This window comes from Amphibalanus amphitrite, unplaced genomic scaffold (assembly GCF_019059575.1).
Source record: "Amphibalanus amphitrite isolate SeventyFive unplaced genomic scaffold, NRLGWU_Aamphi_draft 000186F_arrow, whole genome shotgun sequence".
NCBI lineage: Eukaryota > Metazoa > Arthropoda > Thecostraca > Balanomorpha > Balanidae > Amphibalanus > Amphibalanus amphitrite.
Window position 1 is genome coordinate 705,982 of NW_024881681.1, and position 19,668 is coordinate 725,649.

General features: G+C 50.4%; 2 protein-coding genes across 2 annotated transcripts in view; both read left to right on the top strand.

Moving 5' to 3' along the window:
- LOC122384336 (cystatin-1-like) overlaps positions 1-19,668 on the top strand; it is a 32,747-nt gene that overhangs the window by 10,728 nt on the left and 2,351 nt on the right. Inside the window, exons 2-4 of the mRNA XM_043371660.1 lie at positions 15,697-15,754; positions 18,043-18,204; positions 18,763-18,879. Coding sequence (XP_043227595.1) covers positions 15,722-15,754; positions 18,043-18,204; positions 18,763-18,879 — 312 coding nt within the window. The 5' untranslated portion in view covers positions 15,697-15,721. The remainder of the gene's footprint in view (positions 1-15,696; positions 15,755-18,042; positions 18,205-18,762; positions 18,880-19,668) is intronic.
- Positions 606-15,281, top strand: LOC122384335 (uncharacterized protein C15orf61 homolog). The gene is made up of 2 exons (XM_043371658.1): positions 606-645; positions 14,272-15,281. The coding sequence occupies exon 2, from the start codon at positions 14,407-14,409 to the stop codon at positions 14,842-14,844; it is 438 nt and encodes a 145-aa protein (XP_043227593.1). The 5' UTR covers positions 606-645; positions 14,272-14,406; the 3' UTR covers positions 14,845-15,281.

Here is a 19,668-nt window from a genome sequence, read left to right on the forward strand (position 1 = left end):
TCATTACTTGCAGACTGACTCATTTGACATCCATTGCAAAACAAGTCACAGTAGTATGCTTGTCACCCTGTTCCAGTGTTCCATTTTTGGGAATTTTGGGTGGAAAATCACACCTAATGGGCAAAATATTTTCATCCCCAAAACCAGGTAAATTGGAATTCTTTCATCTTTGAAAAATGCTCAACTCATGCTCAACAATTAACAGCCAGATTAGCAGATATACCTAGCAGCGCCATATAGACAGAACTTACAGGTTTGCTACACTACATAATACATAATTTCCATGAAAAAAAGCTAAATCAAGGCACAAACCCAACAACTCACCCTGACCGACAACGAAAGAAAATAACCTTGCACACTTCCAGCTGTTAATAACAAATATGCGTTGAATGACCTTGATTACCTCAACTGTTTGTAAAAAAAGGCTTGTGTTCTGAATAAATGCTCTTGGATATTAATAACAACTATGATTAGTGGTTTGCTGCCAATGCAAAACGGATGAGCCGCTGCTTGCGCAAATTAAACACTACCTCTGCAATTCGCTTTTGACTAAGTTACGCAGGATACGCCTACAAAATTTTCATCTTTGGACCCGCAGTCAGCTGGGCACACCCTGGCACACCCTAGGGATGAATTTAAAACTTGGTGGGCTCTAACTTTTTTCATTTACAAAATAGGGGTATGAGACAGATACCAACTTATTCTACATTCATTTCTGATCCTATTGTATCAATTTCACCACAAATTATGTCCGTCAATGGCTTCTAGAGGACTTTAAAGCTCGATGCGTCGGGCCTGGCAGAGGTCCAAGATGAGAAAAGCCACCCTGCGCACACCCTAGGGATGAATTTAAAACTCCGTGGGCTCTGGCTGGTTTCATATGTAAAATAATGTTTTGAGACCGATACCAATTTATTCTGCGTTTATTTCTGATCCTATCGCATCAATTTCGCCACAAATTATGTCCGTCAATGGCTTCTAGAGGACTTACAAGCTCGAGGCGTCGCGCCTGGTAGAGGTCCAAGATGAGAAAAGCCACCCTGGGCACACCCTAGGGATGAATCTAAAACTCCGCGGGCTCTGGCTGGTTTCATAGGCAAAATAATGTTTTGAGACCGATACTAATTTATTCTGCGTTCTTTTCTGATCATATTATATCAATTTCACCCAGGGGCGCGGGAACTACTTTCCGACTGGGGGGTCACACCACAATAGAGATTAACCTAGGGTACCCCCAAATCTAGTTTTCTCACCGGTTTTAGGCCACTTATTTTTCACCCCTCGGCTTTTTCAACAAAAAAAGAAAACATTTGCAAAAAAAGTGTGGTATTCCGTCTCAAAGCTGTGGGGGCACCGCCCCCACGGCCCCAGAGTTGGGGGGGGGGGGGCAAGCTGCCCCCACTGCCCCCCCGGCTCCCGCGCCTATGATTTCACCACAAATTATTTACGTTATTAGTTTTTAGATGTCTTTAAAACTCGAGGCGTCGGGTCGGGCAGGGGTTCGAGATGACTGACACGCCACCCTGGCACACCCTAGGGATGAATATGAAAGTCTGGGACTCTGACAGGTTTCATACGCGAAATGAGGTTATAAGACCGGTAATGATGTATTTTACGTTAATTTCTCATGCCTTTGCAATAATCTTACCGCCAATTATTCACTTCAATTAGTTTCTAGAGGTTTTTAAACACGAAGCGTTCGGCCGAGGGAAAGCCAAGATGAGTGAAAGGATACCTTGGCACACATCTAGGGATAAATTAAGATTCCCAGATTCCCAGGTATTCCCAGATCTGCCCAATACATGTTCTGAAGCTGGTAGATGGGATTAAGAAGGCCCTAGCTTTTTAATAAATTATCCCTCGCCCGTATAGGGGGGGGAGGGTCGAACGAACCACCCCCTCGTTTTTTTCGAGAATAACTCGCGTAAAAAGCGGCCGATCGCGACGAAACTTTCAGGACCCTCGAGTCAATTAATTGGACACCTACTCTGAAAATCTCATATTCCTGACCCAAATGACCTTTGACCTGTGACCTATTTCTTGAGGCCATGTTTGGCCGGAATCGCGATTCGGCGAGCCGCTAATGCGTTCCGTTCCGTTCACTCCCGTCCGTTCCGTTTCGGGTGTTCTGGTCAGTTGTGCTCTCGCTTTCCCTTCCGCTTGGGGTGGCCTGATCAGCGATGCCCTCCTTTCCGTTGCAGTTGCTCTGATCAGTGATCACTGATGCCCTCCGTTCTGTTGCGGGTGCTCTGATCACTGATCACTGATCATTGACGCTCTCACTAGCACTTACCACGTGACATGATACGAAGCTACCGCTCCGTTTCGGTGGCCGGCCATGAGGTCGGTGGCATCCTGTTATCATTTTTTTTTTTGCATCCCGTTCCGTTCCGATACGGATGCCCTGGTTACTGGTTAGTTGCACGCTTTTTATTGCGATGTTGCGTATTATGCTGCGCAGTGCACATCGTTCCGTTTGGGGTGCCCTAATCAGTGACCCTTTTTCTAGTCTCATGTAGTGCACCGTTCCTTTCGAAGAGTTGCGCTGAAATCGTTTCCATTTTCACTATGCGTAATGAGTACCGACTATCGCTGGCCGTTCCGGCGTTCGGGCCGGGAGATTTCCGGCGTATGTCATGCTGCATAGTGCGACTGCAATTGCATACTCAATACTGCGTCCCGTTCCGTATGCTCAGAGCAAAGGCACCATTTCCAGTATCATCCGGCCATTGTCATATCTGTTGAAAATGGAAAGCTCAAAGCTATACTGTGTACACTGTACGAATATTACCAGATCAGATGCGAACGAAAACTACATACTTATATTGCCGCATATTATCTCAAACATACAGTAATCTTGGAAGCGGTGCTGCCATATTGTAGGCGCAAAACGTCCCAGAGGCCAGAACACATGAGTTATACGGTTTCTGGTTTCATAGCGATCAGTTACGTCAACAAACTGCCCATCAGGGTATCATGATTACCTAAGATTTTCTGACAGTGTCACAGTGATGACCACGCCTCACGCATTACACAGTCTGAGTCAACTGCACTAAATCAATAATATAGGAACCGAATGATGCCCTTTGCAACGGCAATGACAGGTTCCTTCCCACTTCCTTTGCTTAAAAAAGAAAGAAAACTTCTCCACATGGCACTAGTACCAAAGCCTGCATATAGGGAGAGCTCTCACCCGCCCCTCCCCCACCCTCCTTAAGATATGACAATAGATTTCAACAGAATCATTGCATCTTCTGCTCTTTAGGAGAAATATACAGGCAGAAGGACCGTCCTGGATCCGTGCCAGTAAGCATGAGTAGGAACTTAGCAGATGCTGACGGTAATATCTGCTGTCTGCATCTGAAACGGAAAGGAAAGCATTGATTTAAGGTTAGGAGAAGGATGGCCACTGGACGTCATTCAATTAATGTGACAATGCATTTTGACTTGTGAGGAAAATGAAATCTCACTGGTTGAAGTAGGTATTCATTCTTTGCTGTATAAGAGACAAGGGTGATTCTTAATTCATTAGTCTCAATCAAACACAAATGTTGGTATAAAATGGGACGGATTTAGAAACACTTGGCGATCAGATGTTAAAGTTATAATTCTGCCGTAGATCATCCTTACCTATTTGCATCGTCTTTTTCGGTTAGTTTTGGTGGTCAGGAATGGTATGTTCTCTTATCAGCCAGCGTAGCGTTACGCATTTATTGCGAAAGTGATATAGGTTTTCACTTGTTTTTTTCTCATCCTAGATTTTTTGGTCATCATCGTCACACCCAACCAAAATCCTATTTTAGAACACTGCCCTGTTCCTTTCCCATTTTTATAGTGGGCAAATCTCGACAACTGGGATGGGGGGCAATTCTGTTGTGTGCGAGGGCATTTGCCCCCCCCCCCCAGTTAACATGTTAGAATAGGCCCTGCTATGACGTCATAAGTACCTAAACCTCTGCACGGTCTTCAGATGTTGCAACTTCGCAACGCCCTCACTGCCAGAGGAGCTTTCACAGGGAAATGAAACCTGCAGGATCTAGTATCCATTACGAGTCCCACAACTTGTTTATCTCAGATTTTTCCTAAAGGTCATATGAGGTCAGGTCATTTAAGTCAATGACATGACAGGTCAGGTCATTATAAGTCATAATGACCTGTCAGGTCATTATAAGTCAATGGGGAAAATGAAAATTGCTATTCTGGCGCCGGGAATAATCTCCAACTATCTCAAGCACACAGAATCGTGATTTGATGCACTCCTTGCAAGGTTAGATGCGTCACTTTTGCAATGTTGACCTTGCGTGACGTCATTTATGACGTCATCAAGGTTAATATTAGTTTTTCGTCAATAACTCCCGATCAAATTGAGCTGGCGAGTCGGGAAAGCCACCAATGGACTCAGGAAGACCTGCCAAATCGAATGATATGCGACATGACCTCTTTCGACCAACTTCGTGACCTGGGGGTGCTGACCTGACCGTGACCTGGGGTCAACACCCTAATTTGACCTGACCCAAACAAAAAGTATATCATTCGACGCGCCTGACCGAGGCCAACACGATGCTGCCAAAATCTCGGCTCTGCAGCCGTTTATTGCGAAGTTATTCAACAAAAACTGGACCGTACCTTGGGGCACTTGAACTGACCTCAGAGGTCACCGGTTGACCTAGGACCTTAAAATCGGGTACCAATCTCTGCGTCTTGTAACGGCGCACACGCTCGTTTTTTCCGCGACGCGCTAGCTCCACCAGGGGCGAAACGGTGAGGGGGGTCGTACCCGCCCCCTCCCCCCCTCGGCCGGCGCGTATGTAGAAAACCAATAGGTCCGGCGAGGGTTAAGTAAACCTCTGCATGATTGTCTGTTATAAAATGATGCAAATCCGCAATGCACTTAGTGTCATATAAGCATAATGGGGAAATATGGAAACTGTTAATTTGCCGTCGGAAATGATCTGAAACTATACCTCAAGCACATGAAATCGTGACTTCCTACATTCTTGGCAAGGTCTAATGCTTCACTTTTGCATTGTTCACCTTGCGTGACGTCATTTATTACGTAACTAGGGTCATAGGAGTGCTTCGTCAATAACTCCCGATCAAAATGAGCTAGCCAGTCGGGACAGCCATCAATGGACTTGTAAGACTTGCCGAATCAAATGTTATGCAACATGTCCTCCTTTCAACAGCTTCGTGACCTGTGTTGCCCTAACATGACATTGACCTGAGGTAAACATCCTAAATTGCTTCACCTAAGCAAAAAAGCATATAAATCGACGCGTCTGAGAACAGAAAACACGATTGTATCGAAATGACGATAATGCGACCATTTTTACGAATCTATTTACCAAAAACCGGTCCAATGCCTTGGGGCCCTTGACCTGCACTAAGAGGTCACTGATATTTTAAAATGGGGTACCAGTTGCTGCGTCACCTAACGACGCAAGCGCTCGTTTTTTTTCGCGAGGCTCTAGCAGCTAGCTCAATTATAGGAGCTAAACATGGGGTTGGGGAATCGCTCCATTCTCACTCACTATTTGGCCGGGATAGTGTTTGCAATTATTGTTTAAATCTAGCATTTTAAGATTTCAAATGACCCATTTTCCCCTCCCAAGTCTTTCAATTCAAGGTCATAACACCAGGTCACGTCAAGTGACCTTACCTCAAGGAAAGTTCCTGTGCTCATCATATCTATACCGACTAACCGATCGCTTTAGAACTTTCAGCGATTTCAATGGGCAACAGAAAATGTATTTGAAACTTTTACTTTGCAAGTTTGACATTGTTGACAGAAAGGCCGGGTCAATTATGAGATCGCTCAAGTCAATGGGATAAAATTGAACTGCGGTTTTTTGGACGGAATGCATAATAAACACTCTGAAAACATGTGGTGCTTGATGGGATACAATACTGAATGAGAAAATTGTTTGTTTGTTGGGAGCCATCTTTTTCGGTCTGAAAAGGCCCTTGCAGAGCTATGACATTTAACTATGCTCTGGTGTAGTAATTGGGTTGTGCGAGCCAGCGACAGTGATCTGCAGAAGCGAGACTGTTCCCGTGGGACCAGATTGCCTTGTTGGGACGGTCCGGCCGTCTCCCAAACGGTCACCCGAAGAGGATTATGTGTCCTGGAATGGATCTGACATCAACTACAGGTTGGCTGGTGGAGTGACCTCCAGTCCAGAGAGGGAAGCATGAAGACTAGGGGCGATGCGGATTGGTTTTTCCTTAGGATAGCAAGGACGGAAGGAATCCAGCACCCTTGACCCTTCCTTATACTGAATGTATCTGTTAAATCTCCTTAGCGTTTTTTCTCGACATCGTCAAGGTGTCATTAATAAAAATGTGAAATCCGGCAGGATAAATTAAATATAGAAATTGTGGCCAACAGAACATTATCAGTTGCGTTCAACCACACACCCAGCTTACATACAAGCCATGTAATAATTATTTTTGATAGACATGCTTAAGTTATGAAATCATCTGAAGTGTTTGTGAAGTTCCACGATACGGATCAGATCTAATATCCTGCTATGCATCATGAGCATTTCTGGTCAGGCCATGTCTTTGAACATAGGCCAAATTTTTCAAATGACCTTTAAAGATCAACTTTTGATTCATTCGAAGCGTTTTGATAAGAGGAACACGAGGCTGGTAAAATTAATTTCATGTAAGTTTTAAGCTAAAAACTTTTACGTTATTGTGGAAAAACAATTGGTTTCCTCATAATACCGATGGTGGCAGTTGTTATTTATATGCTAAGCCGTTGACCTTAATTAAATCTGACAATATTATTCAGACATAGCGGTAAAAGAGCTGATTGTTGTGTTAGGTTAGGCTCTTCCATCGATTTCAGAGTGGGAAGGAAGGATGACGGGAATTAGGGGGAGACAGGGGCCGGGCGGGAGTCCTGGGCCTCATGCTCCGCTGGGGCCGAGCCCATCACGTGGGTTGGAGTGCCCTGACACATGGATAGCCTTGGGCGGTGTTTCACGGCCCCGCGCTGCAGCTGCGCTGCTGCATTGTTGCAGCGGTTGATATGAATTCGGCTCCACGCTAGCGTTGCGAGCTTCCGAGTCTGTTGATGCTTCCATGGAAATTGGAAACCCAATGCACCGGTGCGCGCAACGCACCCTGTCCAAGCAAAATTTTACCATCGATGATCTCTGGTGACATGACCTCTGGCTCTGACCCGATCTAAAATTGGCTGAAGTATTTTTTCTTCTTTTTGCTACTTTTGACGCTATTTTGAATACGACTTAAATGCCCAAATCTGAGTTTGTAGCCATGAACATCCACTGCCATTCTTTAACACCGGTTTCGCTGCGCTGAGCGGTGGCCGTCCCGTTTGTTGGATTCTACAGCTGGCTGGCGGAAAGCGTTACCGGCCGCCCGTCCACCGCCCGCGGGCCGGACCGAGCGGTCCCGCTGACCCTACCTGACCTGAGCCCGGCGTGATATGGGACGGGCAGACGGGGGTTCGGCTCAGCGAAGGCAGCGCCCACTGGTGCGGGGGACTTTTTTAATAGACCTACTGTACCTATAAATAACATGGACGCCAATGCATGCAGCATTTCAATTTACACTTCTGGCTGGTGTAGCCAGTAGAAACACTGTAAGATACAGATATCTCTTGTATTTCGCCACAAAATCGAGACATATATAGTTTTACATACGAACTTAGTTATCTAGTATTGCACACATGTGGCGAGAACATCGAATGTAATAAACGAATACATATGGTTTTCAATATACACATTGCCAATACAATTGTCCAAACAATACAGCAGTTTAAGCGAACGGAACGTTAAAAAGGGGGGCGCACAACTTAATCAAAGGCTTTAGCAATTTAGAGACTGGTAAAAGCGACACCTATTAACAAAACTGTAACTAGCGGTTCACAGCATCTAGCGGTGACCGGCGGAAGTAAACGCGCCTAGCGGTGACCGGCGGTACATGCAGGGGCTACATCACTCCCCCGCCCTAGTTAAACACCATAAAAAGAAGTTTGGCGGCGAGTACGCGACGAACGGCGGAGAGGGGGCGGCGAAGCAGGCGGCGGGTCCGGCGGCACGCGGCGAGCCGGGCGAGAGCCGCCGGGGGCACCTGACCGGCTGGGTGCAGGCGATGCAGCAGGCGGGCGGTCCACCGAGCTGTCTGTCGCTGTAGTAGGCGTGTCGTTCACCAGGACGTCCGGTGCTGCAGGCGGCGTTGCGGCAGGCATGTTGTCCGTGAAGGCCGGTTTACACCGAGCCAGGGTGACGGTGTCACGTCGCCCGAGACGGTCGATGGTGACGGTGTGCTGGTCGCGGGATAGGACACGATAAGGACCGTCATAGACGTATTGGAAAGGAGAGCGATGCGAATCGCGTCGGATGAAGATGTGGGAGCAGGTTTGCATGTCTTGAGAGATGAAGATTTGGCGGGAGCCAGGACGAGGAGGAGTTGGACGGAGCTCCGACATGGCGGCGCGGAGACGAGAGGCTAGGGAAGCCGGATCAGAAGAAGTGTCCGACGACATGGGGGAGAGGAAGTCACCAGGAAGTCGGAGACTGCAACCATAGACTAGGTCTGCAGCGGTGCATCCGAGATCCTCCTTGAGGGTCGTGCGCACTCCGAGTAGCACCAGAGGAAGTCGGTCCGACCAGGAGACGGCGTCGTCATCGGTCCGCAGAGCTGACTTCAGTTGGCGGTGGAAGCGCTCTACCATCCCGTTTGCTTCTGGGTGGTAGGCGCAGGTCCGGATCCGAGAGGTGCCGAGAAGCTTGGAGACTTCTGTCCAGAGGCGGGACTCGAACTGGGATCCTCTGTCGGTGGTGATGAGTTCGGGTACTCCGAAGCGGGCGATCCAGCCGCTGACGAGATGCCGAGCCACCGTGACGGCGTCCATGGTGGGCAGAGGAATTGCCTCGGGCCATCGGGTGAAGCGGTCGACGACAGTCAGGAGGTAGGAGTTGCCATGGGACGGAGGAAGTGGTCCGACAAGGTCGATATGGATGTGCAGGAAGCGAGAGTCAGGTGGCTGGAAGCTGCCCATGGGTGGCTTCGTGTGGCGCTGGATCTTGGCACGCTGACAGTGCTGGCAGCTCCGGACGAAGGCACGGATGTCCGCGTTGATGTGGGGCCAGATGAACCTCGATGAGATGAGATGACGCGTAGCGTTGATGCCAGGATAAGACAAGTCGTGGAAGCTCTTGATGATGGAAGGGCGGAGTCTGGCTGGGACTACAGGTCTAGGTGTGGCCGTTGAGGTGTCGCACCAGAGACGTAGATGCGGATGATCAGGGACTGGGAAGTCACGGATGATCAGAGATGAGGATTGTTGCAGCTTCGGCAGGTCAGGATCGTTGGCTTGGTGTAGGGCGATGTCGGCCAGGCTCAGAAGGCCGGGTGAGGGTGTAGCTGCGGCAGAAGCCGGCGCAGACACTGAGCTGATCCGTGAGATGGCGTCAGCTACCGGGTTGAGGTGTCCAGGAACATGTCCGATCTTGCTGGTGTGCTGCAGAATCAGGTCCATGTGACGTTGTTCACGGAGAGAATGGTTGGCGTTGCCGTTGGCCTTGAGAGCAAAGACGAGCGGCTTGTGGTCCGTGAGGATCTCGAAGTCGCGTCCTTCCAGATAGGGCAGGAAATGTCGCACGGCGAGGTACATGGCGAGCAGTTCCCGTCCAAAGGTGCTGTAGCGGCGTTGGGTGGGCGTGAACTTGCGCGAGAAGAAGGCGAGAGGCTGAAGAGAACCACCAACTCGCTGGTGGAGCACGGCGCCGGCTGCCGTGCTGCTGGCGTCAGTGCTGAGGCTCAGAGCTGCATCTTTGACGGGATGAGCGAGCTGGGTGACGTCAGCGAGGGCAGCTTTGGCTGCAGAGAAGGCGGCGTCTGCCTCTGGGGTCCACGTGACTGAAGCAGCTCGGTCGTCTGAGGCAGTCAGGCCGTGGAGAGGTGCCAGAAGAGCAGCAGCGTGTGGGATGAAGCGGTGATAGAAGTTGATCATCCCCAGGAACTTCTTGAGGCTCTTCTTTGACTCTGGACGGTCGAAGTTCTTGATCGCACTGACTCGATCGTCGAGAGGAGTGATGCCTCCGCTGGAGATCTGGTGGCCGAGGTAGGAGATGCTTTCCATGCCGAAGGCGCACTTCGATGGGTTGAGGAGCACACCGTTGCGGGAAAGACGGCTGAAGACCTCTCGGAGGTGTGACAGGTGTTCCGAGATGCTGCTGCTGGCGATGAGGATGTCGTCCACATAGACGAAGGCGAAGTCTAGGCCACGGAGGATGTGATCCATGAACCTTTGGAAGGTCTGAGCGCAGTTCCGGAGACCGTACGGCATACGGAGGAACTCGAACTCGATGTGATCCATGAACCTTTGGAAGGTCTGAGCGCAGTTCCGGAGACCGTACGGCATACGGAGGAACTCGAAGGCGCCGAAGGGCGTTGTGATCGCTGTCTTGGCGATGTCTTCTGGGGCCATCGGTATCTGGTTGAAGGCCCTGACGAGGTCGAGCCGAGAGTAGATCGATGTCCCAGCGAGGCAGGCAGTGAAGTCGTGGAGATGTGGTAGCGGGTACCGGTCAGGCACTGTGATGCGGTTCAGTGCACGGTAATCACCACAGGGTCTCCAATCTCCAGACGACTTGGGCACCATGTGCAGCGGTGATGCATACCGACTGCTGCTGGGTCGGATGACTCCGAGACTGAGAAGGCGCTGGAACTCTGCCTTGGCAGTGGCGAGTCGAGCTGGATCCAGACGGCGTGGGCGGCAGAAGACCGGAGGGCCGGTAGTCTCGATTTTGTGGCGAAATACAAGAGATATCTGTATGTTACAGTGTTTCTACTGGCTACACCAGCCAGATTGGTAGACTGAGGAGTGGGAAGCAGGTGAAGACAACTCAGTTAGGTGGTCGATGAGACGGCCTCTCTTGGTGTCGACGAGGAGATCATACGAGGAGAGGAAGTCGGCTCCTAGGAGAGGATGGGAGACGTCCGCGATGATGAAGATCCAGTTGAAATCTCTTCTGAGGCCGAGAGAAAGCGTGAGCATGCGCTGACCATAGGTCTGGATGCTGCTGTTGTTGGCTGCTTGCAGATCCAGTCCGTTGGTTCCGCGAGCACGATCGGTGGGTGTTGCTGGAAGAACACTGTACTCGGCTCCAGTGTCGATGAGGAAGGTGATGCCAGTGTTGTTGTCCTTGAGTCTCAGAAGGCCGCTGGCTGGAGGGACGTCAGGGTTGAGCAGGGCAGGTGCAGACGTCTGTGTCACCTGTCCTACTGCTGGTTTCCCGAGGTCTGAGTTGCGGTTGCAGACCACGAGCACGGTGACTGACATGAGCGCGCGTTGGTACCGAACTTGTGGTGGTACCAGCAGAAGGAAGCACCATCGCCGGTAGACGTGTTGGTTGCAGGGCTGGGTGACCGGGCAGCAGCAGCAGACAGGTCGCGTGGTGGACGGTGGCGAGCGCGGCCGGGGGCACGGGATGCAGACCTCTCTCGGCGGCGCGTCTCGTCCACCAGTGTGGCGACTGATGTTGTGAGGGCCGTGATACCAGTCAGCAGCTGGCTCATCAGGTCTTGGAGGTGGAAGGGTCCTGCAGGAGCAGCAGGTGAGGCTGCAGCAGGCGCAGAAGTCGATACCGCGGCGAGAAGGCCTGAGGTAGGTGCAGCGACGTCCGACTGCTGCGGAAGCTCCAGGAGTCGGTCGGCAGTGCTAGCGATGGTCGCAAGGTCCGTCCCAGGCGGCAGGCACTGGAGGAAGGGCTGAGTCCGAGGCGGAAGTGCATTGAGGAAGATCTGGCGGATGAGCGGGGAATCTTGTGAGCCTTCAGCTTCAGCAAGGTCCAGGAGATGCCGAAGGAATTGGGAAGGACGCCTGTCGCCGAGTTGTTGGCCAGAGAGCAGGCAGCGAAGACGCTGTTCGACTGATTTGCCGAACCGCTGACGGATGGCGTTGGAAAGGATGGTGTAAGGTCGGTCTTGAGGAGGGTTGCGGAGGATGTCGGTGAAGTCGCGCAGGAGGTGGCCAGGAAGGAGAGTAGCGGCGATCCGGAAGCGGCTGAGCTCATCGTCCACAGCTGCCTGAGAGAAGAAGAGGTCGAGCTGGACGAGCCAGATCACGGGGTCCTCCTCGAAGAAGCGCGGCGGCGCGACGTGGCTGCGTGGCGCGGTCGCCACGCGGAGGTAGTCCGGTTGGGCGGCAGCGGCAGCAGCAGCAGCAGCGGCATGCGAGGCGGCGGCGGCGGCTGCACCGGCGCCGGCGGCTGCACCGGCTCCGGCGGCTGCACCGGCGCCGGCAGGCTGGGTCTTCTGGTCCATGGCTGCCGAGAGCAATGGTCGGGAAGATCGGTGGCGGCGACGGCGACACGGCGATCGGCAGGTGCTGCGGTGCAGCTGCAGAGGTAGCCGTTCGGTAAGATGAGCCGATGAAGTAGCTGGTCCGTAGTGCAGCTGTAGTAGTCGGCGTTATCCAGTTCCACACAGCACAAAAGTAGGATCCTCGTGGAGACACACCATCCGCCACTTCCTTCCTACACAAAGAGAGCTGGAGGAGATAGCTCAGGGTGCAGGCCAGTGTCGGTGTGTCTGGGAACACGAGGGGATAGCGATCCTTTAGTGCGTAGAACGCGGGGTCACCAATCTGGCTGGTGTAGCCAGTAGAAACACTGTAAGATACAGATATCTCTTGTATTTCGCCACAAAATCGAGACATATATAGTTTTACATACGAACTTAGTTATCTAGTATTGCACACATGTGGCGAGAACATCGAATGTAATAAACGAATACATATGGTTTTCAATATACACATTGCCAATACAATTGTCCAAACAATACAGCAGTTTAAGCGAACGGAACGTTAAAAAGGGGGGCGCACAACTTAATCAAAGGCTTTAGCAATTTAGAGACTGGTAAAAGCGACACCTATTAACAAAACTGTAACTAGCGGTTCACAGCATCTAGCGGTGACCGGCGGAAGTAAACGCGCTTAGCGGTGACCGGCGGTACATGCAGGGGCTACACACTCTTAAGAAAATATATAGAGTTCAAGGATGATGAATGATCATGTTTTGTATGCTCATGAGATTCTGGGACAAATTGTAGCATTTCTATTATGCCAACAGCATTGCTTTTTCCAAAAATATTCTGTTCATGCATTTTTCCCTGTCACATTTTGTCAACCTAATCTGGCCTAGCCTGACCTCACCTAACCTATCCTAAACTTTGTACCTATCACATTTCTTCATCAGCCTAAGCATGGAAGAAGATTTTCAATGAAGAAATGCCATACAAGAAGTTAACTGGACACTGTATCAGAGGGATTTGATGGTCCTTGAAATGCTCTGTAGTCTGCAGAACCTCTGTTAGCTGTCCCAGGGAACATTTGTAATATGATGGTGTGATCTGCTTCGATAACCAAGGAACACCACCAATTACTTTTGGCACTGTTCGTCTTGTTCAAAAGTTTACCATCATACCACCACACTTGATCAAAATTCATTTTAGTGCAAAGGTTCAGAACAATTGTGAGTTAACACCTTCTTTGTACAGGTTCCAACTTCCAGGTTCCAGAAGGAAAAACAGGTTCCTCTTTGCTAGCATTACCTACCACAGCAGTCCAGCAAACAAAACAAAACAAAAAACTTGAAAATAATAATTGGCTCTGTGCAGTTTTACCACCAAACCAGCTTCTGCTAAGCCCTTGCAGCTTCAATGTGACAGATAAATGCGTGACGGCTTTCAATTTGATGCCTACACTCAATTTCGTCATTGGCGTTACTTGGGCGTTACAGGGACATCTAGGAAACGGAAACGGAGCACGCTTACACGAACATTGCTCATCAAACGTCTGCATATGAAGGCAAGCCGAGGGTTCTTTATTGTAATTCTACTTTGTTATAGCATGCCACTTAACATTTACATTACGCCGCACGCAACCGCACGCGTGTTTCTTTGCTGCGTTGGTCGTGCATTGAGTCATGGATTCGCGAATGGTCTTGTCCCATATACGTCTGAGACCTTGCGAAATTAGTGTCGAGGCAGCTGAATCTGTCACAGCTGCCCGTTCTCAAAGGTATCAGGCCGGTGTCATATGAAGTGAGCCTGTGAAAATTCGGGAAATATCGGGGCAGAGTTATTGTGGGCAGGCACAGACGCCACCCTCGCCAGTTTCTGTCGTTACTCTAAGCGATACGTGTCAGCTCATTGCCGTGAGGTAGGTTGAGGATCAGTGTGCTGTGGGCTCATTGTTATAAATTGATAAAAATTATTGTTTCTCTGCCGCAGAGTATGAATTGTACCCGCTGCACTGTTGAATATCGAAACCTGAAGCTGAACATTGCGCGTGCATGTTTGGAAGACGTATTCAGCCAAATTTAGGGAATTAAATTATCAAAACCGATCTTTTGTCACGATTCCTCAATGTTCGCGCTCGTTCAGTTTATCAGAAGAAAACTCGGTCTCCGGTTGAAGCCGCTGGCCTCCGAAGTGCTCACAGCGCATCTTCTGCAACGGGGTACACCTGAGTGGACGTCATACTTTGTCAAATACAGTGACGTGGCCAGCGACCAGCGCGGTCTGTCGCACTTCAACTGGAGCGCGGGCGGCGTCAACTACCACATCTTGCGGACCGGCTGCTACCCGTACATGAAGTACCACTGCTCCAGGCGGCCGCGCCAGGACCTCCGGCTGGAGGACGGTCTGTTCCGCGCGCTCAAGTGGATCAACCTGGGCATCCCGTGCGCGGCCTACGGGCTGGCGGCGTGCTTCCTGATCCGGCACACGGAGCTGGTGCACACCAAGGCCGGAGTGGTGCCCATTTACTTCCTCTATGAGGAGGACAAGGGGGCGATGTTCTGAGTGGGATTTTGAAAATGTGTCCGATTGATATTGTTAGTGTGATTCAATGGTAACGTAAATATCTAGTCGAATCTAGTTGTTGTGGGTGATAATGTGACAGTGTAGGAAGAGGAACGTATGCGAACATATGAATTAGCTCACGTTGAAGCGAATATAGCGGATACGTTACCGCATCGTGGCCCGCTCAGCTACCAGTCTTTCTTGGTAATCGATGTTAGTTACTTGACATGATTGTGAATGCTCGATTATACTTGAGCTAAAATGTCGCTTTTTATAGGCTATAGCACTCATTTTAGGCCGAAGAACATTGAACAACTGCTGTTCTGGAACACTTGACCTTTGCAGCTCTGATACGCGTTTGTTTGCTGCATTAGCCAGGTTTGAAACGGTACCGTTTTGTAAATGCTTTTTTTTAGTAAATAAATGCATTTACCCGAGTTATTGTTATAGTATGATAGAGGGATATGTGACATTGCTTTGATTCATATTTTACCGTTATTTTTGCTCGTTATGCATTTTTTTTCTTCGGAACTCTTGCACACATCGATGGCACTTGTGCTCTTATCGGTTTCAGTATATCAAGTGTGCATGTTTGCACTTGACATGCGGCAGGGTATGTCAAGCTACATATAATCTCCCTGAGGTTCATCGTACCACTCCCATCACATTTGAGTGTCATGCAGTACGAAACGCACCCACTGTTGTTTTGGCCCACCCGCCTGTGACTAACATCAACTCAGAAAAGTATTATTCACGGCATGTTTGCACATACGTTATTATGCATGATCTGCATGTGATTCTCCTGGTTCACGCGTCAAACGTCACCAGTTCACAGCGTGTTCTGCTTTGCAGGTGCTCCGAAATAACTAACAAAATCATGAAGACCGTTGTGTTTGTTGTGACCCTGCAGGTAAGTTTCCTTCTTCCTGTTGCACTCGCATTTGTTCAACTAAAAGTGAACGACTCCCAGCTGAGCATGTCCATGTTGTAAACGGCTTCTTCTTGCCGCCCCGGCAGTTGCGTCTGATCCTCTGTTGCTACGTTGTCCGCTATGCTTCTTCGCTATGCTCGTAAAATCACCAATAAGTGCATGCACGGTCACCTGGGCTCCCGGATCAGCATGTTCTTCACAGAAGTATGGCTGTACCTACCTTAACCCCCAAATTGTCTCCCCAGTTTCCGCAATGCACGTTGAGACTTGAGGTACTGCTGTATGGTGGCTCAGCCGCGCCATTGGTTAGTAGCTACGCTGGCACGGTAACCCGACCCGCCGTATCGGTGTCGCTGGTGACATACGGTATGCGTCACTGGCTAGCGGAATATCTCGTCATGGGCCCGATTACCGAGTCTGTTCACTTACACTTCCAAATCTATGTACAGCGTACCATGGCAGGCGCAATATTAGGTGCTCTTTTTCATTGATTGATTACCTGAACTCCACTTTTCTTGCAAGATTTACAATTTGACCTTCTCAAGAGATACGCACATTTTTGGACGTAAATTACGAGGTAGCTACAATGCCTAGTGACTGATAGCGCAGGAGCGCCACTCGGCGGCACCTGAGCCGGCGTTTTCGGCAGCCTCGCCCGCCTGTTATCCGGGTGGTCCTATCGCTATCGCTCCGTACACTTCCGTCGGCGCCGGCCGGCGTGGGCAGAGTGGGTGGGTGACGAGAGTCGGCGGGCAGAGGGCGGAGTCGGCCGGCCGGCGCGCCAGTCAGTGCGTGGAGAGGTGCCGGGGGAGTGAGCAGTCCTGTACCGACTGAGACGAGTGAGTAGCGGACTGTCACACGGTGTGAGCTTGTGGGGAGAGTGTGGCGTTAGGCGAAGTCAGGTATGATGTTTTGTTTTTTTTTCTGCTGCGCCTTTTGTTTTTGTTTGGGTGGGGCTAGCTGTTAGCGGCTAGCGGTTTCAGTTTGTTTCGTTGTTGGTGAGAGCAAACTCTGTCACGGCCAGGGTAAAAACTGTTTCTAACTATATGCACTGCTATATTTGCCTGCATCGGCATTAGAAGAAGTTTCCATTTCTTGAGCTGCCAAACATACTGCACATTCAATGAAACGTTGTGTGGACAGTCGAAATTAACAAGCACTGTCCCAGACGGCCACCCATTGCTACCGGCGCTGTGGGCTCTTCTGAGCCGTCACGGAGCGAGATTACTTCAGGTGGTGAAGCTGGTCAAACAGGTGGTGAGACGAACGGAGAGACCAAGGAGAGACGCCAACGACTGACGAGTGCCGGTGAGAAGGACGCGGCGTGGCACTAGTGTAAAAAAGTTGGCAAGGTGTTACCGTCAGTGGCGCCACCTGGGACTACTTATTCACTGGCGCTTTGTGAGGTCCTGCTTGAACTGGAAACGCGTGTAAATACAAGGTGGCCTTCTCAAAGGTCACATTATTTTACCAGGCTGAGGACATTTAGTTGGTATTCTTGCGACGGCACTGGTCGGCCCATACATACATTATACGAGTACAGTACACCCGTAGTTTGCGGGGCTCTTTACGTAAACACTGCCGCTCGCTCTCGGCAGATCGCCAGCCATTGTGTGCAGCTCTGTTTGCGGTATGGTGAGCACAGGAAGCGGTCGCGGCTCGATCACGGGATGCAGGACGCAGACTCGGGTCACCCGGGGACTGACGAGTCACTCGTGCCGTCAATGAGTCATCGACGAGTCACTGGGAGGCCCGGGTGGCTGCAATGGCGGCCGCACTGCGCAGTGCACCGGGGAACGGTCACTTGTGCACGTGGCGCGAGCTGGTTTCGTGGGTGATAGGTGCGACCTAACACCGGACGTGATGGATTGGGGAATTGGTGAAAAGGCATTTCATCGTCAAGAAACACACTTTGACATCTTTCCTACCTGAAATATCACCCGGTGCAGCCGGTGCTGATTCATCGTATGCTTTTGCTTTTCAGCAGTTTTTTCCTTTACACCATTTCTTTCGACTTCAAGATCTGCGTTTAGGCACGCGGATGCAATTTCCGTAGTTCCCCAATCATCCTCTTCCTTCCTTTCCCGTGCTGTGCCGATCCAGTCTCGCCACGCCGTGTTCCGTTCGGCCCCCGCCCGATGCCGTGCCTTTAACCTTCCTTGCCGTGCTGTCTCACTGGTCTTCCCCTGCCGTGCCGTTAAACGTTCCGTCCCGTCCCGTGGCGTCCCTTGTCCCTCCTCTGACCGGCCCACCCCCTCCTCCATCAGGCGTTGTGCACCATGGCTCAGCTGGCAGGAGGATGGTCCAAGAAGCCCGTGGACGATGAACAGGTGAAGACGATGGCGCTCTTTGCCGTGCCTCACGTGCAGGGGGAGATCAACCACAGCAACTTCTTCAAGCTGAGCTCCATCGACGATGTGGAGGCGCAGGTGAGTGATGATTTAGACTCTGACGGCTACATGGGTTGGTTGGTTAGTGGGACACTTTTCTGCGTGATGTACGGTCCACAGCAGAAGTAATGTAGGGTTTCAGTCATGGGTATGTTCTGCTTCTGAAGCTTAGTAACGATCAGCCAGACTACAATGACACTTTGAATGTAGCTTATATGTATCGTCACCCTTGCAGCTGCAACTTTAGCTATTGACATCTTCTTTTCGATCACTCCGCATTAAACAATCGCCAGTCAAAGCCAATCGTTCAGATTGGTAAAACCCTACATTACTTTAGCGGTGGGCTGTACGTCACCTACCAATCAATGCTAACTAAATTCTTGCAAAGTCAGGAGAAAAGATCGAAAACAGATGTGATTTATCGCAACCGTAATATTTGATACAGCTATTACGGTTCTCCTTAAGCACAGATAATTTGATTGTGTTAATAATGAGATGATTTATTCTGAAGACGTTCCATTAAACTGGTAATTTGATTACTACCTAACCATCTGGCTGACGTTCCGCATCTCCCGTGGCCTCCGTAATTGTCGGCAGGTGGTGAGCGGCATGAACTACCGTATCACCATGACCTTGGAGCAGACGACCAGCGACAAGGCGGCGGCCACCCAGGAGGACTGCGAACACCAAACCGCCTCGCCCGCCGGCAAAGTGGTACGCCCCCCCCCCCCGGCACCAGCGTACGGACGTGGTGTTCCCGGCCCCGGCGCTCACTCGCCGAATAGCGGCTTTGTTTGTGTTGGATTGTTTGGGTAATCGGTTTGTATTTGTGAGAACAATATGGAGCCATGCTGTAGATCGGTTTATTAAGCTTCTCACGTTTTCATTCACTATTTGTTAATTCGTCTTACAATTGCGTTTATTCGACATCTTCACATCTTGAGCAATCATTCAATGGGCTATGTTTGGGTAAGTGAAGTAATTTAGTATATTGAAGTCAAGGCCGTATAAGAGAGGTAGAATCATCCCGCAATTTCCAATGGACCGGTCGCTAAGCATTAGCGTGACGTCACTGGTGGATACCGCGCGGCGCCCGGCTCCAAGCCGTACGTCGGGTACATTTGGCACTTTATCGTTGCTATTACTGAACGTAACCACAACTAATGACTCTTAATAACTTTTTTACCCACCTAAAGCTGATTTCCTTGCCGATACATTGCCGACCCGAGCCCCAGGGTTGACAATCTTGGGATATATGGGTCGGATGCAGGCGACCTCGCGACGGGAGAAGGAACGATTGCAATCGTTGTGTCCCGCACCGCCGATTGCATTCTCTATCTGCACCCGGAGGGGGGCAGGGGGCACGTGCCCCCATCGGATCAGGGGGCCTCTCGGGCCCGAGGGGCCCTGCGACGCCAATTGGCGGCTGAGGGTCCACGCTGGCATTTTCGACTCAGAAGGGCCCCACAGGGCTGGAAGGAACACCTTGTGCTCCGAATAGCC